General features: G+C 37.8%; 1 protein-coding gene across 2 annotated transcripts in view; it reads right to left on the bottom strand.

Annotated features, from left to right (window-relative positions):
• PLA2R1 (phospholipase A2 receptor 1) overlaps positions 1–22,921 on the bottom strand; it is a 113,947-nt gene that overhangs the window by 37,038 nt on the left and 53,988 nt on the right. For both annotated transcript variants that reach the window (XM_024735920.1, XM_024735922.1), the window contains 5 exons: positions 19,886–20,055; positions 8,058–8,260; positions 6,376–6,521; positions 2,741–2,825; positions 359–491 (listed from right to left, as the gene is read on the bottom strand). In XM_024735920.1, the coding sequence (XP_024591688.1) occupies positions 359–491; positions 2,741–2,825; positions 6,376–6,521; positions 8,058–8,260; positions 19,886–20,055 (737 nt within the window). The remainder of the gene's footprint in view (positions 1–358; positions 492–2,740; positions 2,826–6,375; positions 6,522–8,057; positions 8,261–19,885; positions 20,056–22,921) is intronic.

Below are 22,921 nucleotides of genomic sequence, written 5' to 3'. Positions count from 1 at the left end.
AGCCTACTGTGTGTCACACTGTGCCAGGTGCTTTCACTTACTCATTTGATAAGTAATTTTGTTTGCTTGTAATGTCACAGTGACATTTCTTCCAGGTTGTACTTGCAAATACAGTATTCCACAACACAGGCAGTTATTTTCATTTCCTACTAAGTTAGCGTACTGCACTGGTGTCACCTTTTCTCATTCCCCCATGATACATTATTTGCTAAAAGAGTACAATTTGGTTCATCACGAAGGCTGTTGGTACTGTGCTCCAGGGTGCTTAAATTTTAGACCTCTGTAACTGTTCACTTGGGAAAATGCTATAGATTATTAGAAAGCAAACAAATAGTAAAGATCTTATTAATATTTTTACCTCTTGGAATTTTGCATATCCATTCACGTTTGGAACCACAGTATGAGGGTAGCAACGTTTTATTCGCCTTATAAACAGCACAGTTTCTTGCATCTTCTCCAAAATAATTATTGTCTAAAAATGAAGAGACAACCTGCAGCAGATGAAGTTCATTATTCCTTAATAATGATCCCCCGCAAAAAGTTTCAAAAGATCAAAAAGGCATCCCTGTAAATAAATCACGATAGACTTCTGGAGGAAGTAGGTTATGATGCCAGTTAAAGGTGGTTCCACATTTGTGAAAAGCAAGCTAATCAAAGCTTTATCATTTTTTTCCTGAAGATGCCTTTTTTTTCCCCCTTTCTTTAAGAGGCATTCTACTCTTTTCTCCGGAAGGAACAAGTCAGATGAACTTGCACTCTTTTCTCACTGGCAAGATTAGGCTAGCCCTGGGATCCTGGGTAAACTGTTTAGAGGCTCAAGGATCCTTCAGAATCGAGTCTCACCTTTGATGTAGATTCTTTTGCATAAATACTAGGCTTTTAGTCTCTAATCACTGACTTCTAAGTCAACCCTAGCTTTAATCAGGAAACTATCCAATGTTTTCCAGGAAAGATCACGTAACGGGGTATTGACTAGAGATTCAACCTTCTCAATGATTTGATGACTACTTGAGAGAAGAGTGGATGGACCATGAGTAAAACTGAGGTACAAAATTTGAAAAAAAGAGGATTTTGAAACCATTTATACTCCTCAAACATCTACACGGTCATGCAACAATTCATCTAACTTAAATATATATAAGCTCAGATTCAGAGAATGGCATGAGTTTGATATTTATTTTGTCCAGAGGGAAGTGGCAAGGGACTCAGTCCACTGCTTCATCGCTTAATCTCATTGATTCTGAACCAAATTGTCTATTCCTCTCCTATTACTGATGAGTTTTTGTTTGTTTTACTAAAACGCATTCTCAACCTCTATGTACCACATTTTATTCTCCAAGTGCCGTATTAATGTTAACCACCCAACTGTGCCATGTGGTGGCTGCCATTTATGGGGTAGGTCCACCCTGCTATGCCCCTTCCACTCTCTGGGCCTTGGTTTCTTTATCAGCAAAACAGTTGGGTGGGGCTGGGTGATCTCTAAGATCTCTTCCTGTTCTCTGGTCCTGATGCCCTTTTCAAAGTAGCAGTACTGGGGTAGAATCGTTATTTTTTTAAACTAGCACACTCTTACTATTTTTGTTCCCACTATAAGCATGTAGCTTTTCCGCAAACCCCTTCCTTGCTACAGATTTGAACACCGTCTATGTAGCAGGCCTAGAGATAGATCCCTTTTCTCTATTGATCTTACTATTTCAAAGTTTGGCTGCCACTGTTTTGCCACCGAGGAGACATTATGATATTGTGGCTTTGGAGGCAGACAACCTGTGTACAAATACTGTCTCTCATGTATTATTTTAGGCAAACTCTTTAATCATTTTAATACCCACTGTATTGAATCACCCTAAGGATGAAATGAGATCATGCAGGAGTGCACTCAGCATTGTAAACCTGTGTTTTCATAATTGTGGAATGCCATAATTCCACAATTATGTGTTCTGAGCACAAAATTAGGGCTCAATGAACAGGAGCTGCATTAAATGCTCACTGCAGGCTGTTGCTAACCCCAGTTCACAGGTGAAACTGAGTAACTTGATTTTGCATGTGCCTTCAGATGGATCTCATTTTAATCTGGGCTACTGCTACTGTTTTTTTCCCTATTATGAGGAAAATCTGAGAAATCCTCATTGCACCTGAAAAAAAAAAAAAACCCAAAACGTAATTGTGAGTTCCCTCTTTCCTTCACAGAGGTTTTTTTACACGTGAGGCTGAATGAAAAGCAAGTCTTTTTTTCCCCTTCCAAATAACTTGCTTTGTCTGGGAAGGAGGAGCTGTTTCTAAGGCTGGCATTTCTGTTCTTTTAGAGTGAGAGAAACTGAAAATGTTTCTTTTCACTGTGACACAGACAAGGGTCCCACACTCACACAATCAGGTGCTATGCAGCAGAGGTGTGTGTCGGGGGGGTGGTGCAAAGGAAGCCTGGTATTATTTTAGAGAACAGTTGCTTCTCTGCTGGAGATTCTTCACATGGGAGATGGTTTTGGGGGCTTTTTCAGAGAGTTTGATTCCTTTTTGGGATGAGATCTTATAGCTGGCTTTAGAACTATCTGGCTAGCAAAGGTTTCTCAAGACCTTGCTGAAATAACTCTTTTGGTACCAAGGTCTGGTGCGGTTTTTGATTTAGGTTTGGGTCATGGGGAAGATGGTCATTCTTTCCAGGTTCTCTTGGTTGGTTTACCAAGTGGTTCCAGGACCATCTGCTTTGAATTCATTTTCTTTTCTCTAGCTTGGAAAGACTTACAGGAGTTCCATCAGACCACTCCCAAGAGCCAGCATTCAGTGGGTTTCTTTTGTTAAATCCAATCCAGAACTGCCTTTCTTCTGTCCTATGAAGAGAGGAAACAAAAACTTGGATCTTCCCGTTGAATTCACAGCATTATGTAAAATGTTCAAGAAATATTTTAAAGTATTTAGTTGTGTAGGGAACAGCTGATGCTACTGGCAAAACTGGTCAAGTCAGCAAGCATTTATTGTACATTTCCTGTAAGCAAAACCTGAGCTATAAAATGAACTGAGAGAAGATTAATCTCACTTCCCATTTCTCTTGGTTTGTATGGTGTGCTCATTGGTGATGGGCAGTTGGGGGAACAGTCAGCCCGTATTGAGAACATGGCTTTCGCATGTTCATTAGGAATGGCAATATCTTTCAATTAAGACAAGAACACATGAAAGCAAGTTGGTAAGAACTTTTGGAATATCTTTTCCCTAGAGGACTATTTATTTGCTAATTTACTATACTATTTATACTACTTTACTTTTTTAATTTGTTGTTCTTTTGTCAAATGTTCATGTATTCTCTGAAGGTTAATCACCACCACCCCATTTAATAAAAGGTACACAGCAGATTTGTTTTTTGGGGTTTTTTTTAATGTCCCAATGTAAATAATTCCACAGCAAACCAGTCTGAGGCACGGTAGATTAACTTCAGCCGTCACCACTGGTTAGACTTGGTGAGAAGCCCCACAGAGAACCATCTTCCCTCCTATTAGGCTGAGGACGAATGCATCAAACCAGAGAGCACTCAATAAATCAAGCAATAAAGCCTAATTGTACAACGAATCATCTAAGATAATTTTCTGAGAATAATTTTGAAGAATTAAAGATTTAAAAGATTCAGAAGTCATGACAGATGCTTTATTTTCCTTGGTGCACAGAAGAAAGCCTGTTCTGAAGCAAGCCTGTTCTGAAGCATCCCCTTCTCAGATATTTGAGCTCCTTTGCCTGAACAATACAAATGAAAGTAAAATGTGACTAAAAAAGGTCAGAATCACTGAGGTGCATTGGTCACTGCCATGATAATAACTTACATTTAAGGTTGTGGGAAGGTGAGAATGCTGCCTTAAGGTTAAACCAGGCATATTAATCTTAATGGCCAGGCTGAAAACTCACGTCACTCTCCCTGCCTTGAGAGCTTTTTATTCCTTTCCTCATTGAATTCAGAATTTTACATTTTTCCTGCTGTATATTGGCTCCTAAACGATGAACTGGTGTTTATTTTCTCTTCATCATTTTCCTAAAAATTATGTAACTTTAATTAATATAATATAATATGAATATAATAAAATAGAAAAGCAGCGCCATAAGAAGGAGAAGAAGCATGTATGCTAACTATGAGAATTGGTTTATTTGGTATAACTAAGCATGAGATTTGACTGAAGTCCCTGGCAGTCTGGACAAAAAGTAAAACATACGTTATATAGCTTTCGTGATTAAGTGCCGAAGATCAATAATTTGATAGATACTTGACACTAAATTTACTAAATTCTTGACATTCCAAGTGTGAGAATTTATATAAATACAAGTGTTATAATGAAATTTGATGTTACAGCAAACTTGGAAGCAGTTTTCGTGTGTTTCATATAGCAAACCTCACAATATGGAAGTATGAAAGGATGTTTTGCAAGGGGCTGAAGTCATGAAGCCAAGTTACAACTTAGAACAGTGGAGACGATCACATCTCCCTTGGATCTGAGGCCCCACACCAGACTAGCAAACCAATCAACAAGGAAGCTTCTTGAACTTTTCTTCAGCCTCAGAGAATCTGACTCAGCGGCTCTGGCGTGAGACCAGAGGGCACTGTGTGAGAAAGTCTCCCAAGTGAGTGTGAGAATCAGCCAGATTTGGGAAGCATGGTCTCAGGCCAGCATTTCCTGCAGGGACTAGCAGTTCCATGGGATGTTGGTAAGTGGTCTCAAAAAAAAAAAAGTGGGTTTTGCAGTCAAAGAAATTGCTTCCTTCTAGAAGCCTTTACAATGCTAAAGTATATGGCAAATTTCCAAGATCGTGCCTTGTTTTGCAAACATATTTGACCACAAAATCCCCCTATTTCCCCTGGAGTACTTCATGAGACACACACTGGGAGATATTCCCACCTTTGAGGTCATTTTTGTAGATGCTGGAGATGAATAATTTGATAGCTGTTACATATTAACCTTCTTAGGGGAGGGTCCTAAAGGAAACTTGTGGGGAAGGCCAGGATTTTCCTCAAAAAGTAGTTCTGGATTTTCTCTGAGATTCAGGTAAGTGTTTCATTGAGACTTCAGATTTCCAGAGCTTGGAACAGAGTACCTGATATTATATTTGTGTTACATATATATGGAGGCATGCCCCCGCCCCCAGACCACAACATCCTCAGGGGCAGGATTTTGTCTGTCATATCTATTGCATTCTCCAGCCACCCATGCATATAATAGGGTCCCTTCCATAGAAGATATTCTCAAAATACATGCTAACCGACAAGAACATTCTAGAGAAAGAGGCCAAGGGATGAGAAGACTTGCTAAAAGAGAACATGATGGCTATATTCAAATATTTGAAAATAGAGTAGACTTGATCTGGCTTACTAGAAAGTTGATCTTTGAAACTAGCCTCCAACGATGGAATGGGTTTTATCCCAAGTAAAGAGCACTTTGAAAGGAATTATGTAGACCAGTGGTCCCCAGCATTTTTGCACCAGCGGTTGGTTTTGTGGAAGACAATTTTTCCACTGCCGGGGGTGGGGGGATTGGCGGGATGGTTCAGGCGGTAATGCCAGCAATGGGGAGCGTCAGGTGAAGCTTAGCTCGCTCTTCTGCTCACTTCCTGCCGTGTGGCCCAGTTCCTAATACACTGCGGACCGGGATTGGTCTGCGGCCCGGAGGTTGGGGACCCCTGATGTAGACAGTAGATGACCGCGGGAATGTAAGTAGAAGAAATTCCCGTATTGGGTCAGAGGTAGCACAAGACCTCCTATGTTTCTTCAAATTTAAATTTGATTGATTTTCTAACTTCGTTAAATTCAAGATTCTGTAAACTTGCAAAGCGGATGCAGACAAGTGAATGCCTGTTTCCTCAGAGGTAAAATTAGAAGGTTGGATTGGATTTTTTTTTAAAAATTAGTGGGACTTTCTTTTTTTCAAACCAAATCTCACATGGACTCCTGTTATATACAGAACAACTAGAAGTGGAGTTGGCTGGACCTGCTGAGTCAGTGAGCAAGGAACCAGGAGCTCTGCCCACTTGGCCTCTCTTGCTCTGGGGGCTCAGGACCCTCCGGACCCTCAGACAGCACTTTGAAAACCACTGGGCTAGATAATTTCTGAACTTGGCAGAAAAGCTCTAAAATTCTGATTTGAGGTACACAGAAAAGATTTCAAATATCAAAACAATCGTCACTTTGTTCTTTGTTTTATGGAATGAGTAGTTGGTGCGATATAAATATAAAACTGTAAGTATGTATTTTTCTTTCACAACTAGTGTTTAGTTGGTTTTAGACTTAAATACTTGAGATTTTGAATATCCCAAATACCCCCGATATTTGGGATACTCATGCCTAAGAAGCCATTACTGGGAGACACAATATGCGACTGAAATTTTTCAAAATTAACAAGTATTTACCGATTAAATTTTGAATGTAAAAGCTCATTCACAAAATTCTCTTCCTCGATATGGGCAAAGCTTGCAAGATGAGCTCCAAATTCTTCACAAAATTCTTCAGCTTCTCTCCATGTTCTTTTCATCAGAACTTTTTCACTATGAAATACCTGTGTAGTAAAAGGAAACAAAGGTTGAATAAGGTGAGGCTGTTTAATTCTGGACAAGAAGATGACGATAATATAATTGTTGTCATTATTCTACTTTAAAAGCTTGACCGAGTAGGGAGAAATAACATTTATTGAACTAAAGGGTGTCTAGTTGTTGTAATACCATTATCTCATTTGATTCTCATGACAAAGTCATGCAGAGGATATGATAGGCTCAGTTTAACAGATGAGGACTCTTTTCCTCCTTGAGAACTCTTTTTTCCCCCCTCCTAAATTTCCTGTGACTGGGATATGCTTGTCCCTTAATAAAATGTTTGTCAAGAGATGAGGACAGTCAGGATAAGAGAGGTTACAAATTTCAGGTCACACAGCCGCAAACTAGCAGAGCTAGGATTAGACCTAGTATTCCATAGCTGAATGAATCTGGCTAACCCAGGCAAAGAAATAAGAAATGAGACCTGGGACCTAGGGCGGGTATATTTCTAGGGTCTTTGGGTCTTAGCTATGACTAAATTCTTTCCTGTTTCTCAGCTGTCCTCACAGTAGCAGGAAGAAGTCAGTCAAATGGTGGGCATACTTTTGACTTTATTTAAGGTCAAGGGTGAGGAACTGAAGACCTGGAGCTTCAGATTCTGGCCTCTGCACCCTTCTCTTTTTTAACTGCCTGACACCATGCTGAGTCTCTAATGCCCGGCAGGCACCCTGCGGCCAGGCTTCACCAGGCTCTGATTTGCTGAGACCAGGATGAATAACCTTCCCGGTCCCATGGACCACAGCACAGCATTTCCATCTTTTAAATTATATGTCAAAACCCACCTCCGCTGGGAACCTTTTCTCGAATCACTTTAAATTCATAAGTCCTACTGCTATGCCCATCAAACACACCATATATTTGTTGACATATCAGGGTGATGTGTAGTAGGAAAAGCACTGGACTGGGAGTCCCAAGACCACAGTTTATTCCAACTCTGTCAATAAATAATTGTGATCTTGGGCAAATCACTTCATCTCACTTCATGCCGCAGTTTACTCATTTCTAAGGTTTAACTTGTTGCTCTGTGTGGTCACTTCTGGGCCTATTATTCCATGAATTTAATGTAGGATTATAGCTGTGTACATTTAAATTTAGTGTATTACAGGTGTTTCAGGCCATCTATGAGACTGCAATGTTTCTAGAGGTAGAGGCTGTCTCCGTTCTGCTCTTCATGTGCCCAGGTGCTGGAGAAGAACTTTCTCCCAGGATTTTGGAAATCTCTATTTGTACAATGAACCAAAGACAAAACAACCAAACAAAAACATCATATTTCAAAAACGTATTTCTGAGAAGATTGTAGATACTGATTTAAATCTAGGCTCTAAAGATGATTTGCAAAAAGACATTTCTAACACGCACACACATATGTGTATATATCTATATCTGTATCTCTCTCTACTTCTATATATCTCTATCTATATCTCACTCTATATCTATCTCTCTGTAAATCTGTATGAATAATGTTGGTCCCATTGAGAATGCCCATGTAACCTTCGTATTACCTTGAAGCAACTGGCCAGGCCAGGCTCTGACTCCCAATCGAAATAGCAGGAGGAAAAGGGCCATCTCTCTTCTTGCTCAGGTTTCTCCTGATTTTCCACTGGTTGCTTGCACAGGGACATTGCCTTAAAGTGTCTACAGTCCTTCACTTCCCAGCGACCGGGGGGACTCCTTCCTCGAATGACAACACAGCCACCACTGTAGCCTAAAAGCAGAAAACAACACTTTAATACCAGATGACTAGAACATTTTGTGCTTGGAAGACAGCTCATTAGAGTGTTGAATAATTGACATCTCATAATGAAGCATCCAGACAAGAACAATAAAGATGAAAAAGGATGTTTTATTGGCGTGATCGTCTCATTTCTCTTCATCTCTGGAGAAGAGAATAGTAGATGGCAAAGTGAGAGAAGAGAGAATATGAAGCCTAAAATTGGGGCATTTTGAGCTCAGATGGCAAATTATGGGAAATTAGGTGCTGTTCCAACTTGGGACTGAAATATCCCCCATATCTCATCAAATGCCGACGTCCCTCTACTTTGAATTATTGAGGTTTTTAACTGTGGAGAGGAAAATTTAACTCACCATTTATTGAATACCTACCCTGTACACTGTGCTTTGAAACCCTACTGTGAAAAATTAACAATGAAAAATGCATGGTGTTGATCCTCTGAGAAATAGATTCAACAGGGAAAAAATACATAAATGATGGAGTAAAGCAGACTGCAAGGTACACAACAGAAAACCAAACTGTACACCATGGAAGAGTGGAGAGAATGAGGTATATTCTAAATGGGGTGAAATTCTGGGGGCAGGGATGGGGCAGACATCAGGGAAAAGGGAAAGACCATTTAGTTACGGACAAATTCCATTTTATTCTTTTGCATATGTTTGAACATTTTGGAAGATGAAACATATTTTTCCATAGAAGCAATTTCTATGTTAAGATTCTCAAGTTTGTCATCAAATGTATACAACTCATAAGACAGCTAAAAAATGCACTTCAAATTTCAGTGACTAGTAGAAAACAATCCCATTCCAAAAATACAATAAAAATGGAGTAAAAATGAGCTTCTTTTTTCATCAATCCAGAGCAATCATTCAATTAACTAAATCAACATTCAACAACAACAACATAAAATTATGCATCTGTATCTATGTACCAGGCTAGGCTTTATATTACTAGCTGCTTGAGATAGAAGGACAAAAAACATTTAGTTTAGTGTGAGACACAAACAAATAAACGATTAATGGCAGCAAACATGATGGATTAAGTGCTATGGTAACAGTGTGTTAAAATTTCTGTGCAGAGACTTCAGAAGGAGTGATGGAGTCTCAGGATGTCAATAAAGGATTTGCAGGAAATGACATTTGAGCTGAAGTTTGAAAAGGAGAGAAAAGTTTTCAAGGGATGCTTTTAAAAAAGCAAGTGATTATAGATGAAGCATCTAAAGACTTGTGACGATTCTGGACCTAAAGGCACTTTAAAAAATGTAGTCACTTGGTACTAGATATTTGTCTTGCTTAATTTCCCTTCAGAAGTAATGGCTTCAATTTCTGTAGATACAGGGTAATTGACATTATCCTTGCCAGCCATGTTTTGGTTGTTTAATGCTGATAGAAAGACTAAAGAGAGAGATAATGAGGAGTGGAATGAGAAGGAAGAAGACAGAGGAAGATGTACAAAGATTTACATTCCTCCTGAAGGAATGGAAAAGAGTTTGTGAAGGAGAAAGAATAATGAAGCTACAACACGAGTGTTTGTGTCTTCAACAACCCTGGTTGCACGCCCCGTGTTAGACACCTGCAGAAAGCTCACAGTCGTATGTGTGTGTGCACGCTGATGGTCAAAGAGACCCACGGAGATGAAAATGACCAGTGGTAAACAAGAAAACACGATTGTGTGACATGCAGAAGGAATGGAAGTCAACAGAGAGAGTTGGTCCACACAAAGGCCATCAGTTGGCTCCACTGGCCAGAAGTGCTAGTGTTCAAGGTGGAGTCTGGGGGGCCAAGCAGGGGAGAGAGTATAGCATGCCACTGCCCCTGCTGTGAATGGAGCACTGCAGGCCTGCTGAGTGTAATTGTGGAAAGCAGCTCACAATCTAGCTGAGTCATGAACAACAGAGGAGATGCTGCCTGCTCTGTGTAATGAAATTGAACAGTGGAAATCCATGTGGAATCCGAAAACTTAATATGTATATGGATGGAATTGCTCTAGCTGAAAGAGCAGGAAAAAACACACACTCCCACCCGACTCTTCCATCCTTCCTTCCCAGCAGCCTTTGACTTGGGGTCTGAACTCTGGGGTTCTAGTCCCAGCACAAATACTTAGTAACTTGAAGCTCAAGGTTCATAAATCACAAAAAGCCTCGTCTAAAACATAGGGGCAATAATTCCTTTTCTTCTTATGGATTTTCATGAAGATCTGATAAAATAATATATTAAAAAGCTCCCTGAAAGATATGAAGGGCTAAAACCATCACTAAGATGTTGCTTCTATTCTTATTTTGACTGTTTTCATTACAAAAGCTGGGATTTTGTGGCACAGGTTCTGCCTGCATGTTCAAAGAATTTTTAAAAAGCTCAAATCAGCACATTTAAAATGCGATATACTTTTTCGTTGGTCTTGCATTTTGTCTTACTTTCCCACATCAGACAATGATTAAATAGCTTTGGTTTTAGACACTAGATATTCAACTCATCTTCATTAGTGAAGAAGATGTTTGTGAACTGCTCTGAAGATAAAAAGTGCAGTAGTGTTATTGGTATTCGAAAATGGTTAACTTAATGGAACATTTGACCTAAATTTTAGAGTCTCAGCCTCAAAGAAGCAGTACAATGGTATAATAAAGGGAGACTGGGCTAAGGGAGATATAAACCAAATTTATAATTTTATGTTGTGGGGATGCTTGTATAGCCAAATAATAAGGGTAGGGTGTGGAAGAGAGCAGAGGTGTTTCTTCTCCCAGAGAAATTGTTCTCCAATTTGATTAACTCATTTCCCACTGGAAAAGAACAACTGTCATCCTATCCCTTAGCGGTGAATCTCACATTTGAACTGATTCTCCTCACCTGCCTTAGCCTCCCTCTATCCCCGCCTCTTTACCCTCTCCATCAAACACAAATGGGAACACTTTCAGTTAATTAAGAAATTCCAATTCACTAGTCTAGTCTCTTCAATTTGGTAAAGCTATCTAGCCTTATAGTAAATTGAACCAACCTGGGAAAGCCTCCATCTTTCACTTCTCTGGCCCTATACCTGAAAACAAACAAAATCTATTTGTGGCCTCAGGGCAGGAGGGAATCATAACTGGGCCTTTAGACAATTATTTTACTTGAGCCTGTCTACTCATTTCCCTTTCCCTGCAACAACTTTCACATCCTTAATCTCAGGCCCTCTGCCCCAGCCACCTTCCATCTCTCTCCTCTCCTTCTCCGTGGAGAAAAGTGAAGCTTTGGGTCAGGGAAGGTGAGCTTTCATGGAGTTCTGCTTATCTGCCTGATACCATGTTAGGCATTTTATATGGTCTTTTTCCTATTTAACTTCAAAACCTCTTTGAGGTGGATATTAGCATCTACAGTTCACTAATGGAAAAACCAAGGCACAGAGGTGTAGTAACTTTCCTTAGGGCCATGTAGTTCTTGAGGGTTTGATCTGGAATTTGAAACCATATTTAAATGAGTCTACCATGAGGCAATGTCAAGGTACAGAGGAGGTGGACATTCAATAAATAGCTGTTGAATGAATGCTTGAATCTTCCCCTCTAATTATGCTTCTCCATTTCTATGGAGCTCCCTCTCTTTCCCCTGGTCATGCTTCTCTCCTTTGTGAGACCATAGCATTTCATTGAAGATCTACTACCACATTTTTAGTGTGTATGACAGTTACCTATATATTTATAAAAAGATATGGGAAATACCCAAAGGGTGCTCAGAAATGAGGCTGTTTGTCCTCATTTATGTGTTGGTTCATTTCAGTGCTCTGATGCGACCTAAAATGGATAACTATCTATCTGCTGGCTAGATAGGGTTCTCCTTTCCATGTGTAGGGGCAGTTTGAAGAAAACAGATCTGACTAAGCAATCCCATTTTCCTTGTCACTGAGAGAAGATTTCCACTGACTTGGGACAATTAGGGTAAATACTCTGGAGTTATCCCATGAGTGAAACATACCTTTTTCACAGTGCTATCTAGATCTAGAAACACAAACCTTTTGTTGCAGAGCCTGAGTTATGGATGGATGCAAAATTTTCTCTGTGAAATAACTGTGAAACTCTAATATAACCTGGAAAAGTATTTTTGAATGTCTTAAAGGATGGACTAACCTGTTTTCTTTCTCCATAGAGCAGCCTCCATTTATATTGAATCCTTAATCTAAGTACAAAGTACATTTAGGTTTCTAATGCATTAGCTTCTCCCTAAATGAGAAAGGCCCTATTTGCCATCTTTCCCTTTAATCAGTGGCACTAGTTAGTATGGATCAAAACTGTTTTTCCTGTTTTACCTGAATGGTTACTTCTCTTAAATACCAAGTACCATAGTCTCTTTGTTTTTGTTTTAGTAAGGATAGCAGGAAATTATCTCTTTATAGAAATATCCCAGCTATGAAGCTATGAAGAAATCCCTAATGAATCCATGGATCTAGGCATCGATCATTGATGGCTTCTAACATTGCAAATAGTAAGAGAACTGGACATTATATGCCTCCATATAGAGCATACAACTATCTATGAAATGGCCTTTCCAAAAAAATAAGAGTCTGATTTAGATCAGGCCTCTGATTCCAACTTTTTAAAAATGTCATTTTAAAAATGTCAATTTTATGAAAAATAAAAAGAATAGAGTAACTTTCTTTTTATATTAAAGACTTCCATTTATTAGCACTGTGACACTCAGCGCAAAGAATACTCAAATGTTTGCTTTTTATACCAAAGGTAGTATATTGTTATTCTTCCAGCTCAACAAGCAGTATATACTCTTTAGTGAACTGTTACTTCCTAGAATAGCAGGCGGGCCTCTTCCAGAAGAGTAACACATTTTTAATGTGTTGTGGGGATACAGTAAAAAAACCTAGGGGCTTCCCTGGTGGCGCAGTGGTTGAGAGTCCACCTGCCGATGCAGGGGACACGGGTTCGTGCCTCGGTCCGTGAAGATCCCACATGCTGCGGAGCGGCTGGGCCCGTGAGCCATGGCCACTGGGCCTGCGCGTCCGGAGCCTGTGCTCCGCAATGGGAGAGACCACAACAGTGAGAGGCCCGCGTACCGCAAAAAAAAAAATAATAAAACCTAGACTGAAGGAAGCTCTACAGGACAAACACATTTGCATCAACAAATAAAAATTTAAAAAAATGACAGTGGGCAAGGAAGAGGAAAACACAGATTAAAACAGACTTTAGGAGATATACCAACCAATTACAGTGCATGCACCTTTTCTTGATCTTGATTCAAATGAAGAACTCTAAAATCCATTATATAATAGTTATGAATCATTTAGAAATTTGAGCATTTAACTGAAGATTTATGATGCTATGGAATTATAGTTAATTACTTTTAGTTGTGATAACTGTATTATAGTCATGTTTCTAAAAAGGAGTCTTTATCTTTTAGAGATAATACTGAAATATTTATGGATGAAATGATATGATATCTGGGATTTTCTGTGAAAAAATACGGGAAATGGGAGGAGTTGTTGGGAGTATAGACGAAACAAGATTGACCATGGGTTGATTATTGATGACACTGGGTGATGGGTATATATGGTGGTTCATTATGCTATTTGGTGAACATAATATAAGGTTGAAGAAATGGCAGGACTATGATTCCACCACAGATTGAATATTTTGATGATATGACATAAGGACAGAGTCTTCACTGAGTTTATAAAAAGCTGCGGGCTTCCTGTTCAGTGGTCAATTTATGTAGTCAGTCTGGGCTGGATTAAGGTTCTGACATGGGAACCAAGCTAATGGATTCTTTTGTGACAGGCAGGAAAAAAAAATGTCATTTAGGATGGTGTTTCTGCAAACTGCAATTTAAAAGAAGAAAGGAAACACAGGGGTTTTTATATTGCTATTTTCTTCAAAAAAAGTTTTGCATTTTCAGAGACAATTTACTCAATGTCAATCAGCCTGAGCAGCCAAACTGAGCATCACGGTATTATTTTTGCTTCAGGGAAAAGAGAAAAAGAGTAGTGCCACTCAAATAAATTACAGCAGAAACTTATGAATGACAAGGAGTTCTGCTTCAATTCCAAATTTTAGACATTCAAATATGCCCCAAGGAAGATAACATTAAAAACTAAGAATTTTGTCTACTCAAAATATATTAATTTATTTTGACAGGTATAGACACTCCTAACAAAATTACAAAGTATATTAGAAATGATACCTGGGTTTTTTTTCCAGTAATAGTGTGACATGGAACTTTACTATTCTCTGCATTTTAATAACATTCATAAATTTGTAGAATGAGAAGGTTGTTTATTGAGTGAATTGTGATGTTTCTTGTTTAGAGCTATGCAGTCACCGGTTTATATACAAATTTCCTAAACCGATGGTTATACACAAAGAATCTAATTTGTCTTACTTCACCTTGCATGCATCCTTTAAAAGTATAGATTTTTAAAAAAATAAATAAATAAACAATATATTTTAGAGCATTTTAGGTTCACAGAAAAATTTAGCAGAAGGTACAGACTTCCCTTATACCCTGTGCCCCACGTACCTTACTACTGACATCCCATACAAGAATGGTACATTTGTTAAAACCTATATTGACACATCATTATCACCCCAAGCCCATGGTTTACATTAGGGGCCGCTCTTGATGTTGTACATTCTACGGGTTTGGACAAATGTACAATGACATATATCCACCATTGTGGTATCATACAGAATGGTTTCACCGCCCTCCAAATCCTCTGTGCTCTGCCTATAAACTCCTCCCTCCCCCAGCCCCTGGAAACCACTAATCTTTTTACTGTCTCCATAGTTTTGCCTTTTCCAGAATGTCATATGGTTGGAATTACACAGTATGCAGCCTTTTCAGATTGGCTTCTTTCACTTAGTAATACACATTTAAGTTTCCTCCATGTCTTTTCATGACTTGATAGCTCATTTCTTTTTAGCGCTGAATAATATTCTATTGTCTGCATGTAACACAGTTTATTCACTCATCTACTAAAGGAAATATTGATTGCTTGTAAGTTTTGGCAAGTATGAATAAAGCTTCTATAAAAAAATCCGTATGCATGTCTTTGTGTGGACATGTTTTCAATTCATTTGGGTAAACACCAAGGAGTGTAAGTGTTGGATTGTATGGTAAGAGTATGTTTACTTCTGTAAGCAAATGCCAACTTGTCATTGAAAGTGGCTATACCATTTTGCATTCCTGCCAGCAATGTATGAGCGCTCCTGTTGCTCCAAATCATTGCCAGTATTTGGTGTTGTCAGTGTTTTGGATTTTGGTCATTCTAATAAGTGTGTGGCAGTATCTCGTTGTTTTAATTTGCAATTTCCTAATGACATATGATGTTTGACATATTTTCATATGCTTACTTTTCATCTATATATCTTCTTTAAGATTTTTGTCCATTTTTAGATTGGGTATTTTGCTTACTTGTTGTTGAGTTTTAAGAGTTCCTTGTATATTTTGTATAACAGTTCTTTATCAGATATGATTTTACAAATATTTTCTCCCATTCTGTGGCTTGTCTTCTCATTCTCTTGACATTATCTTTCTCAGAGCACAAGTTTTAATGAAGTTTTAGTTTTAATGAAATCTAGCTCATCAATTATTTATTTCATGGATTTTGCTTTCGGTGTTGTATCTAAAAAGTCATCACCATACCCAAGGTCATGTAGGTTTTCTATTCTCTTTTCTTCTGGGAATGTCAAAGCTTTGTGTTTTACATTTAGGGCTATGATCCATTTTGAGTTAATTTTGTTAAGGGTGTAAACCCTGTGTCTAGTTTTTTTTTTTTTGGCATGTGGATGTGCAATTGGCCATGCACCATTTGTCAAAAAGTTTTTTCTATTGTATTGTTTTTGCTTCTTTTTCAGTGATCAGCTGACTATTTTTGTGTCAGTCTATTTCTAGGCTCTTTATACTTTTTTATTGATTTATTTGTCTTTTTTTTTTTTCTTGCCAAAACCATATTGTCTTAATTGCTGTAGATTTATAATAACTCTTGAAGTCAGGTGGCATCAATCCTCTGACTTTGTTCTTCTCCTTCAGTACTGAGTTGGTTATCCTGGGTCTTTTGCTTCTCATTATAAGCTTTAGAACCAGTTTGTCAATATCCACAAAATAATTTGCTGGTGTTTTGATTGGGATAGCATTGAGTCTATAGGTCAATTTGTGTAGAAGTGACATCTTGACAATACTGAGTCTACCTATGAACATGGAATCTCTCTCTCTTTATTTAGTTCTTCTTGATTTCTGCCATTAAAAGTTATAGTTTTCCTCTATAGATCTTATATATATTGTTAGATTTATATCTAAAAATTTCATTTTGAGGGGTGTTAATGTAATGTTTTTAATTTAAAGTTCCCCTTTTCATTGCTGGTATACAGAAAACAATTGACTTTTGAGCATTAATCTTGTATCCTGCAATCTTGCTATAATTGCTTATTAGTTCCAGGAATTGTTTTTGATTCTTTCTAATTTTCTACGTAAACAATCATGTCATCTGTGAACAAAGTTTTATTATTTTCTTCCAATCTGTACCTTTTAATTGCTTTTCTTGTCTTATTGCATTAGCTAGGACTTCTAGTACAATGTTTAAAAGAGTGTTGAAAAGGAACATCCTTGCCTTGTTCCTGATCTTAGTGGGGAAGCCTCTAGTTTTTCTGGAAGTTTAGGACGTTCCCCTCTATTCCTTGTTTGCTAACAGTTTTTAACATGAATGGGTGTTGAATTTTGTCAGATGCTTTTTTCTGTATCTATTGATACGATCATGTGATTTTGCTTTTTTAGCCTGTTGATGTCATGGATAACATTAATAAGTTTTCAAATGTTGAACCAGCCTTGCATACTTGGGGTAAATTCCACTTGACTGAGGTGTGTAACTCTCTTTATACATTGTTGGATTCAATTTGTTAATATTTTGTTAAAGATTTTTTGTGCCTATGTTCGTGAGAGATAGTGGTCTGTAGTTTTCTTTTCTTGTAATGTCCTTGTCTGACTTTGGTATTAGGGTAATGTTGCCCTCATAGAACGAGTTACAAAGTATCCCTCTGCTTCTAACTTCTGGAAAAAGTTGTAGAAAGCTGGTATAATTTCTTCCTTAAATGTTTGGTAGAATTCATTAGTTGAACCCATATGAGCCTGCTGCTTTCTGTTTTGGAAAGTTATTAATTACTGATTCAATTTCTTAATAGATGTAGGCTTATTCAGAGGGTCTATTTCTTCTTGTGTGAGTTTTGGTAGATTGTGTCTTTCAAAGAATTGGTCAATTTCACCTAGGTTGTCAAATTTATGGATATAGAGTTGCTCATAATATTCCTTTTTTATCCTTTTAATGACCATGGGATCTGTAGTGATGTCCCTTTTTTTCATTTATGATATTAGTGACTTGTGTCTCCTCTCTTTTTTCTTAGTGAGCCTGGCTAGAGGCTTATCAATTTCATTGATATTTTCAAAGAACCAGCTTTTAGTTTCATTGATTTTCTTTATTGATTTCCTGTCTTCAATTTCATTGATTTCTGCTCTAATTCTTATTGTTTCTTTTCTTCTACTTACATTGGATTTAATATGCTCTTCTTTTTCTAGTTTCCTAAGGTGGAAGCTTAGATTACTGATTTTAAATATTTCTTCTTTTCTATTATGTACATTCAGTGCTATAAATTTCCCTCTAAGCCCTGCTTTCTCTTCATCTCATAAATGTATTTTCATTTTCATTTAATTTAAAATATTAAAAAATTTTCTCTTGAGATTTCTTCTTTGACCGATGTGTTATTTAGAAGTGTACTGCTTAATCTCCAAGTGTTTTGGAATTTTCTCAGCTATCTTTCTGTTCTTTATTTCTATTTAGTTTCATGTGATCTGAGAGCAGACATTGTATGACTTGTTTTAAATTTGTTAAGTGTGTTTTACGGCCTAGAATGTAGTCTATCTCAGTGAATGTTCCACATAAGCTTGAGAAGAATGTGTAATCTGCTGTTGCTGTTGTTGGATGAAGTAGTCTACAGATGTCAACCATATCCAGTTGATTGATAGTGCTGTTGAGTTCAATTTTGTCCTTACTGATTTTCTGTCTGCTGGATCTGTCCATTTCTGTCATAGGGGTGTTAAGAGTCTCTAACTATAACAGTAGATTCATCTATTTCTCCTTGGAGTTCTATCAGTTTTTCCCTCATATATTTTGATACTCTGTTGTTAGGTACATGCACATTAAGGATTGTTATGTCTTCTTTAGAGCTGACTTTTTTATCTTTATGTAATGTCCATTTTTATCCCTGGAAATTTTTCTTGTTCTGAAGTCTGCTCTGTGTCAAATTAATATAGCTATTCCTGCTTTCTTTTGATTAATGTTAACATGGATATCTTTCTCTATCCCTTTACTTTTAATCTATAGGTGTCTATATTTAAAGTGGGGTTCTTTTAGACAACATATACTTGGGTCTTATTTTTTGAACCACTCTAAAAATATCTTTTAATTGGTGTTTAGTTCTCTAATTATTGTTATATATGTGATATATGATAACAATTATTATAATATTATAATAATAGTTATCTTTCCTCAGGGAGGAGCTTGAGGCCTCTAACCCATTTCCTCTAGATACAAATGTAAAGATAACCTATTGCCTATTGTCTATTGGGGTAGCCCTGATTGAGATCCCCAGGCAAGAAAGGGACCAAGGGCTTCCCTGGCAGTGCAGTGGTTAAGAATCTGCCTGCCAATGCAGGGGACATGGGTTCGAGCCCTGGTCCGGGAAGATCCCACATGCCACAGAGCAACTAAGCCTGTGAACCACAACTACTGAACCTGTGCTCTAGAGCCCACAAGCCACAATGAAGAGTAGCCCCCACTTGCTGCAAGTAGAAAATGCCCGTGCATAGCAGCAAATACCCAATGCAGCCAAAAATAAATAAATAAATTTATTTTTTTAAAAAAAGAAAGGGATCAAGGCATCCAAAAACGTTTCACACTGAGGTAAAGGTACGTTGGATCTAGGTTGGTGACCTAAGATTAACACAAGGGCCTAAAGCTTGGTCCACAGGGCCTGGTTTTAGTGTAGATTATGGCTGAAACCATTAGCTTCTCTGGCACAGTTTCATGCTTTGGGATCCAGAGCTGAGCACAGGATGGTGAATTAATAGACCTGTAACTCTGAAATTCTGGCTAAGGTACCACAGAAGTCCATGGAGGAGATGGACTAGCAAGAATGTTACCTAAGTAACATTCCACAGCAAAGTCAAGTGGCAGTGACTGTGAACTGATTAGATATGCTCAAATGTGCCCATTCACTCTGCTTTGAAGTATGACAGAGTATTCTGGACTGAGTAAGCCCCTGAGATTCTTGGACAATGAGGGCGGATGAGGAAAAGACTTTAGGAGGGAGAAACTGGACTTCTGCTAACAAAGGCATGTGTGGTCTTGAGCAATGAATTTATACCTTGAACTCGTCAAATGACTCATATGAATTATACTTTAAAAAATGGCCAGGCATATATCACCCCTGAGAACCGGTGGTAATTGTTTTAGTTGATTTATGCATTAAGAAAACACTAAGGAAGAATCAGAGGAGGTGGACCATGAGGTTGATAGAATTTGGGGGCAAAGAAAACAGGAGGGAGAAGTGGTGTGACAGTGCCCTCTACTCACGGGGCTGACGTGCATTCCAGTGTGTGTACTTCACCGGCTCTGACTTCTGCCCTGCCGTCTTCCAAGTGTATTCTCCTGTATCATTTTGATCTTGAAGAGCTATCCAAAAATAAGTGTCCTTCGTTTTTACCACACTACTGATCAAACTGGTAATAAAAGCCTGTTCAAACCTGAAAAAGGGAAAAAGGAAATGATTATAGTAAGTTTCTGGGCAATAAAGAAATGTCGTTAAAACATAATAAGGTGCACAGAATGGCACCCGTGTAAGCATTTCTCATGAATTCCTTAGAACATGGGACAGAAAAATACTCAAAGACCCTGAATGTTACTAATAAATGCCAAACATCAGTGCAATTCCCAGAAATATATGAGTGAGGAAAATTTGATCCTCAAAGGTAGTGCTCAATTCTTTCAAGGAACAGAGTCCGGTTCCAGTTTCGGAGTGTAGGTAGTAAAGTTCAGAAAGCTAGCGATACATTTCTTGGCGCAACATATGCCCTATTGTGTAATTAGGCCACACAGCACACACATGCTGTAATGTGCATGTGGTGGGGAGGTGGTGGTGGGGGAGGTGGAGAAGAGGGAGGAGGAGGGACACAATGTTTTTCTGAATGAGCATCTGCCGGACACAGGGTTCACATGTGCCCACCCACCACACTTGCCTGGTGAGAATGGAACAGAAATTGGAGTAGCAATTTTATGTCTCCCAGAGCAGTTTGTTCACAGGCACATGGAGTCACTGGCTTATTCAAATGTGTTCAGATGAGCCTATTCACTGAAGATAAATTTAAAACCTTAGGAACTAATCCAAAGAAGTACACCCACTATATTCCCCAAACAGCTGAATGAATTAGTGTTCATTGACTGCTGGCAGTGCTCCCTCTTCAACACGAATGCATTGAAAGCAGAATCTAGAAAATTTGTATACATGCTTCCAGATGAATACCTAACCGAAACATGTATTAAACTTTAACCAGCATTGAAATTTTAAGCTAAGTTGGAAACTATCTTGAAAAATTTACTTTCAGTACATGTAAAGTTTTGAAGAAACACCTTTCAAACAGTGGTAACTTTTGGCCAGACCCGCTGAGTCATTAAGAAAGGAAACACCTGATGAAATTATCCAGGAAACCTAAGGAGAAAGCAAATTAGACTTTTTCATCTGATTTTGGATTTTTTTTCATTACCATGCATCTTTAACTTGCTAAAGGAAGCAGAAGAAATGGGGTCATTCAAGAATAGAGGAGTCTCAAAGGAAATAGGGGAGAGAAAGAGAAAAGAACACAAAGAGGCAAACTTTTTAACTGCCTTATGAACATCACTAGCAACAGTTAGTTTTATGAGGCATCCATGATACTCATCTTTGCAGAGCATATGCTTTAGTGAATATTTTCTGCAGATAGTCTATTGATAATCTAAATAGCACACATTTGAAATTAGAAAAGTTCTTTTTAAATGAGATTGCAGTGGCAGAACCTTACATAAATATGCTTCAGAAAGAAGGTATATAAAAAAAAAGAAGGTATATAAAAGTAAATACTCTCTAGATGCTGTGTCAGTTTCCTTACACTTCCACTGGTTCATGCTCTTATAACATAGGATCTGTTTTTCCTTCTCCCCTCTGAGGCAGGGTAGCATCATTATCATGCATAGCTGGTGCCTGAAACTACAATGCTAGGAGGCCAGCAAGGCCCTACACCATGGAGGCTACGGTCAGGACCACTAGGCACTGTGCTGGTTCTAAACCCAGGGGACATCACTGGTTCTTCCATTACCTTGTACTATGGCATTTATTGGATAATGGGGAGATAAAAGTTGTCTGTGAGCTTGGCTTCTGGTGTCATTATTCATGACAACACTTTGCTTTTGTCCCCTGTTGGTTTTAGATTTATTTAGTCCACTCTGATTTGCTATTTTATAACCATTTATCATTGCTCAAAACAATACAAATCTGCTTTTTGAATTGGCAAGTATATCTTTTAAGCAGTTACATATAATACTAATACATTAAATCCTATAACCTTCAGATAAAAACAGGACTCTAGTTTTTCCTGGTCCAGTTTAGAAGACGGCATTGTTAATAACAAAATTCAGCAACTATGTCTTTTTTCTAAACCATGTACTCTAAGAAATTAACTCTGGATAACAGCATGCAATCTCTTGAGTTTCTGTTTCCAACTGATAAAGAAACAAGAGATCTTTTTATATTCTTTATCACTCACTGTTTGGCTTCAAACACTTAAAGAGTTGTGAAAACTCTGGCTTAACGGTAATAGAGCAGATGACCTCTTAAAGTCTTTTCTGGCCCTGTGTTTTAGAATTCTTCATTTGAGAATATTCCAGAGTTTCATATCTGGATTTTTTGTCTGGTTTCACTGATGTTGTTTAATTTAAATGTTATTATGATTTAAGAAACAAACAATAACCATATGTACATATTTTTATATATTTTTTGAGGAATTCGGTAAAGTAAAAATTGTTATTCTTCAGAAAAACAAATGATAAAATATTTTGCTTATAACCTACTTATAAAATCAAAGTCTGTAGGTGAATACTTCTTAAAAATCAGAAAAAAAATTTCCCATCAATCCTTTAAAAAGGCAAGCAATCAAATGTTTATTTTCAATGTAAACCAGAAAAAAACAAGTGTATCTTGAACTTCTATCAGTTTGAGAAGAATCTGTTGCTCATGGTGCTAAACATTAAATTTTAATTTAAAAAATGCAATTTGAAGATAGCAATGCATTTTTTTGGCATACTTGACACATTTTTTCATTTCAAAGTAAATATTTTATATTTCAAAAATGCACACTTTGAAAAAGGTATTTTATGCTTAAATCTCTAATTGAACATTATATTTCTTCATCAGTTTAGCCAGTGACATATGTAGCTGGAAAAAAAAAAGATGTTTCTTGTCTGTGAATAACACAGTAGTTAGCAGAAATCAGTAATTAATGACTGTGTTTGTGGTACCTAAAACCAGAGATTGAAAAAACGTAATGCATTGGAAGTAGCTTCACTAGAGAGCCATTTCAT

Source organism: Neophocaena asiaeorientalis, unplaced genomic scaffold (assembly GCF_003031525.2).
Source record: "Neophocaena asiaeorientalis asiaeorientalis breed wild unplaced genomic scaffold, Neophocaena_asiaeorientalis_V1.1 scaffold72, whole genome shotgun sequence".
NCBI lineage: Eukaryota > Metazoa > Chordata > Mammalia > Artiodactyla > Phocoenidae > Neophocaena > Neophocaena asiaeorientalis.
The sequence above is the reverse complement of the archived record's forward strand: the minus strand, read 5'-3'. Positions and strand labels throughout refer to the sequence as shown.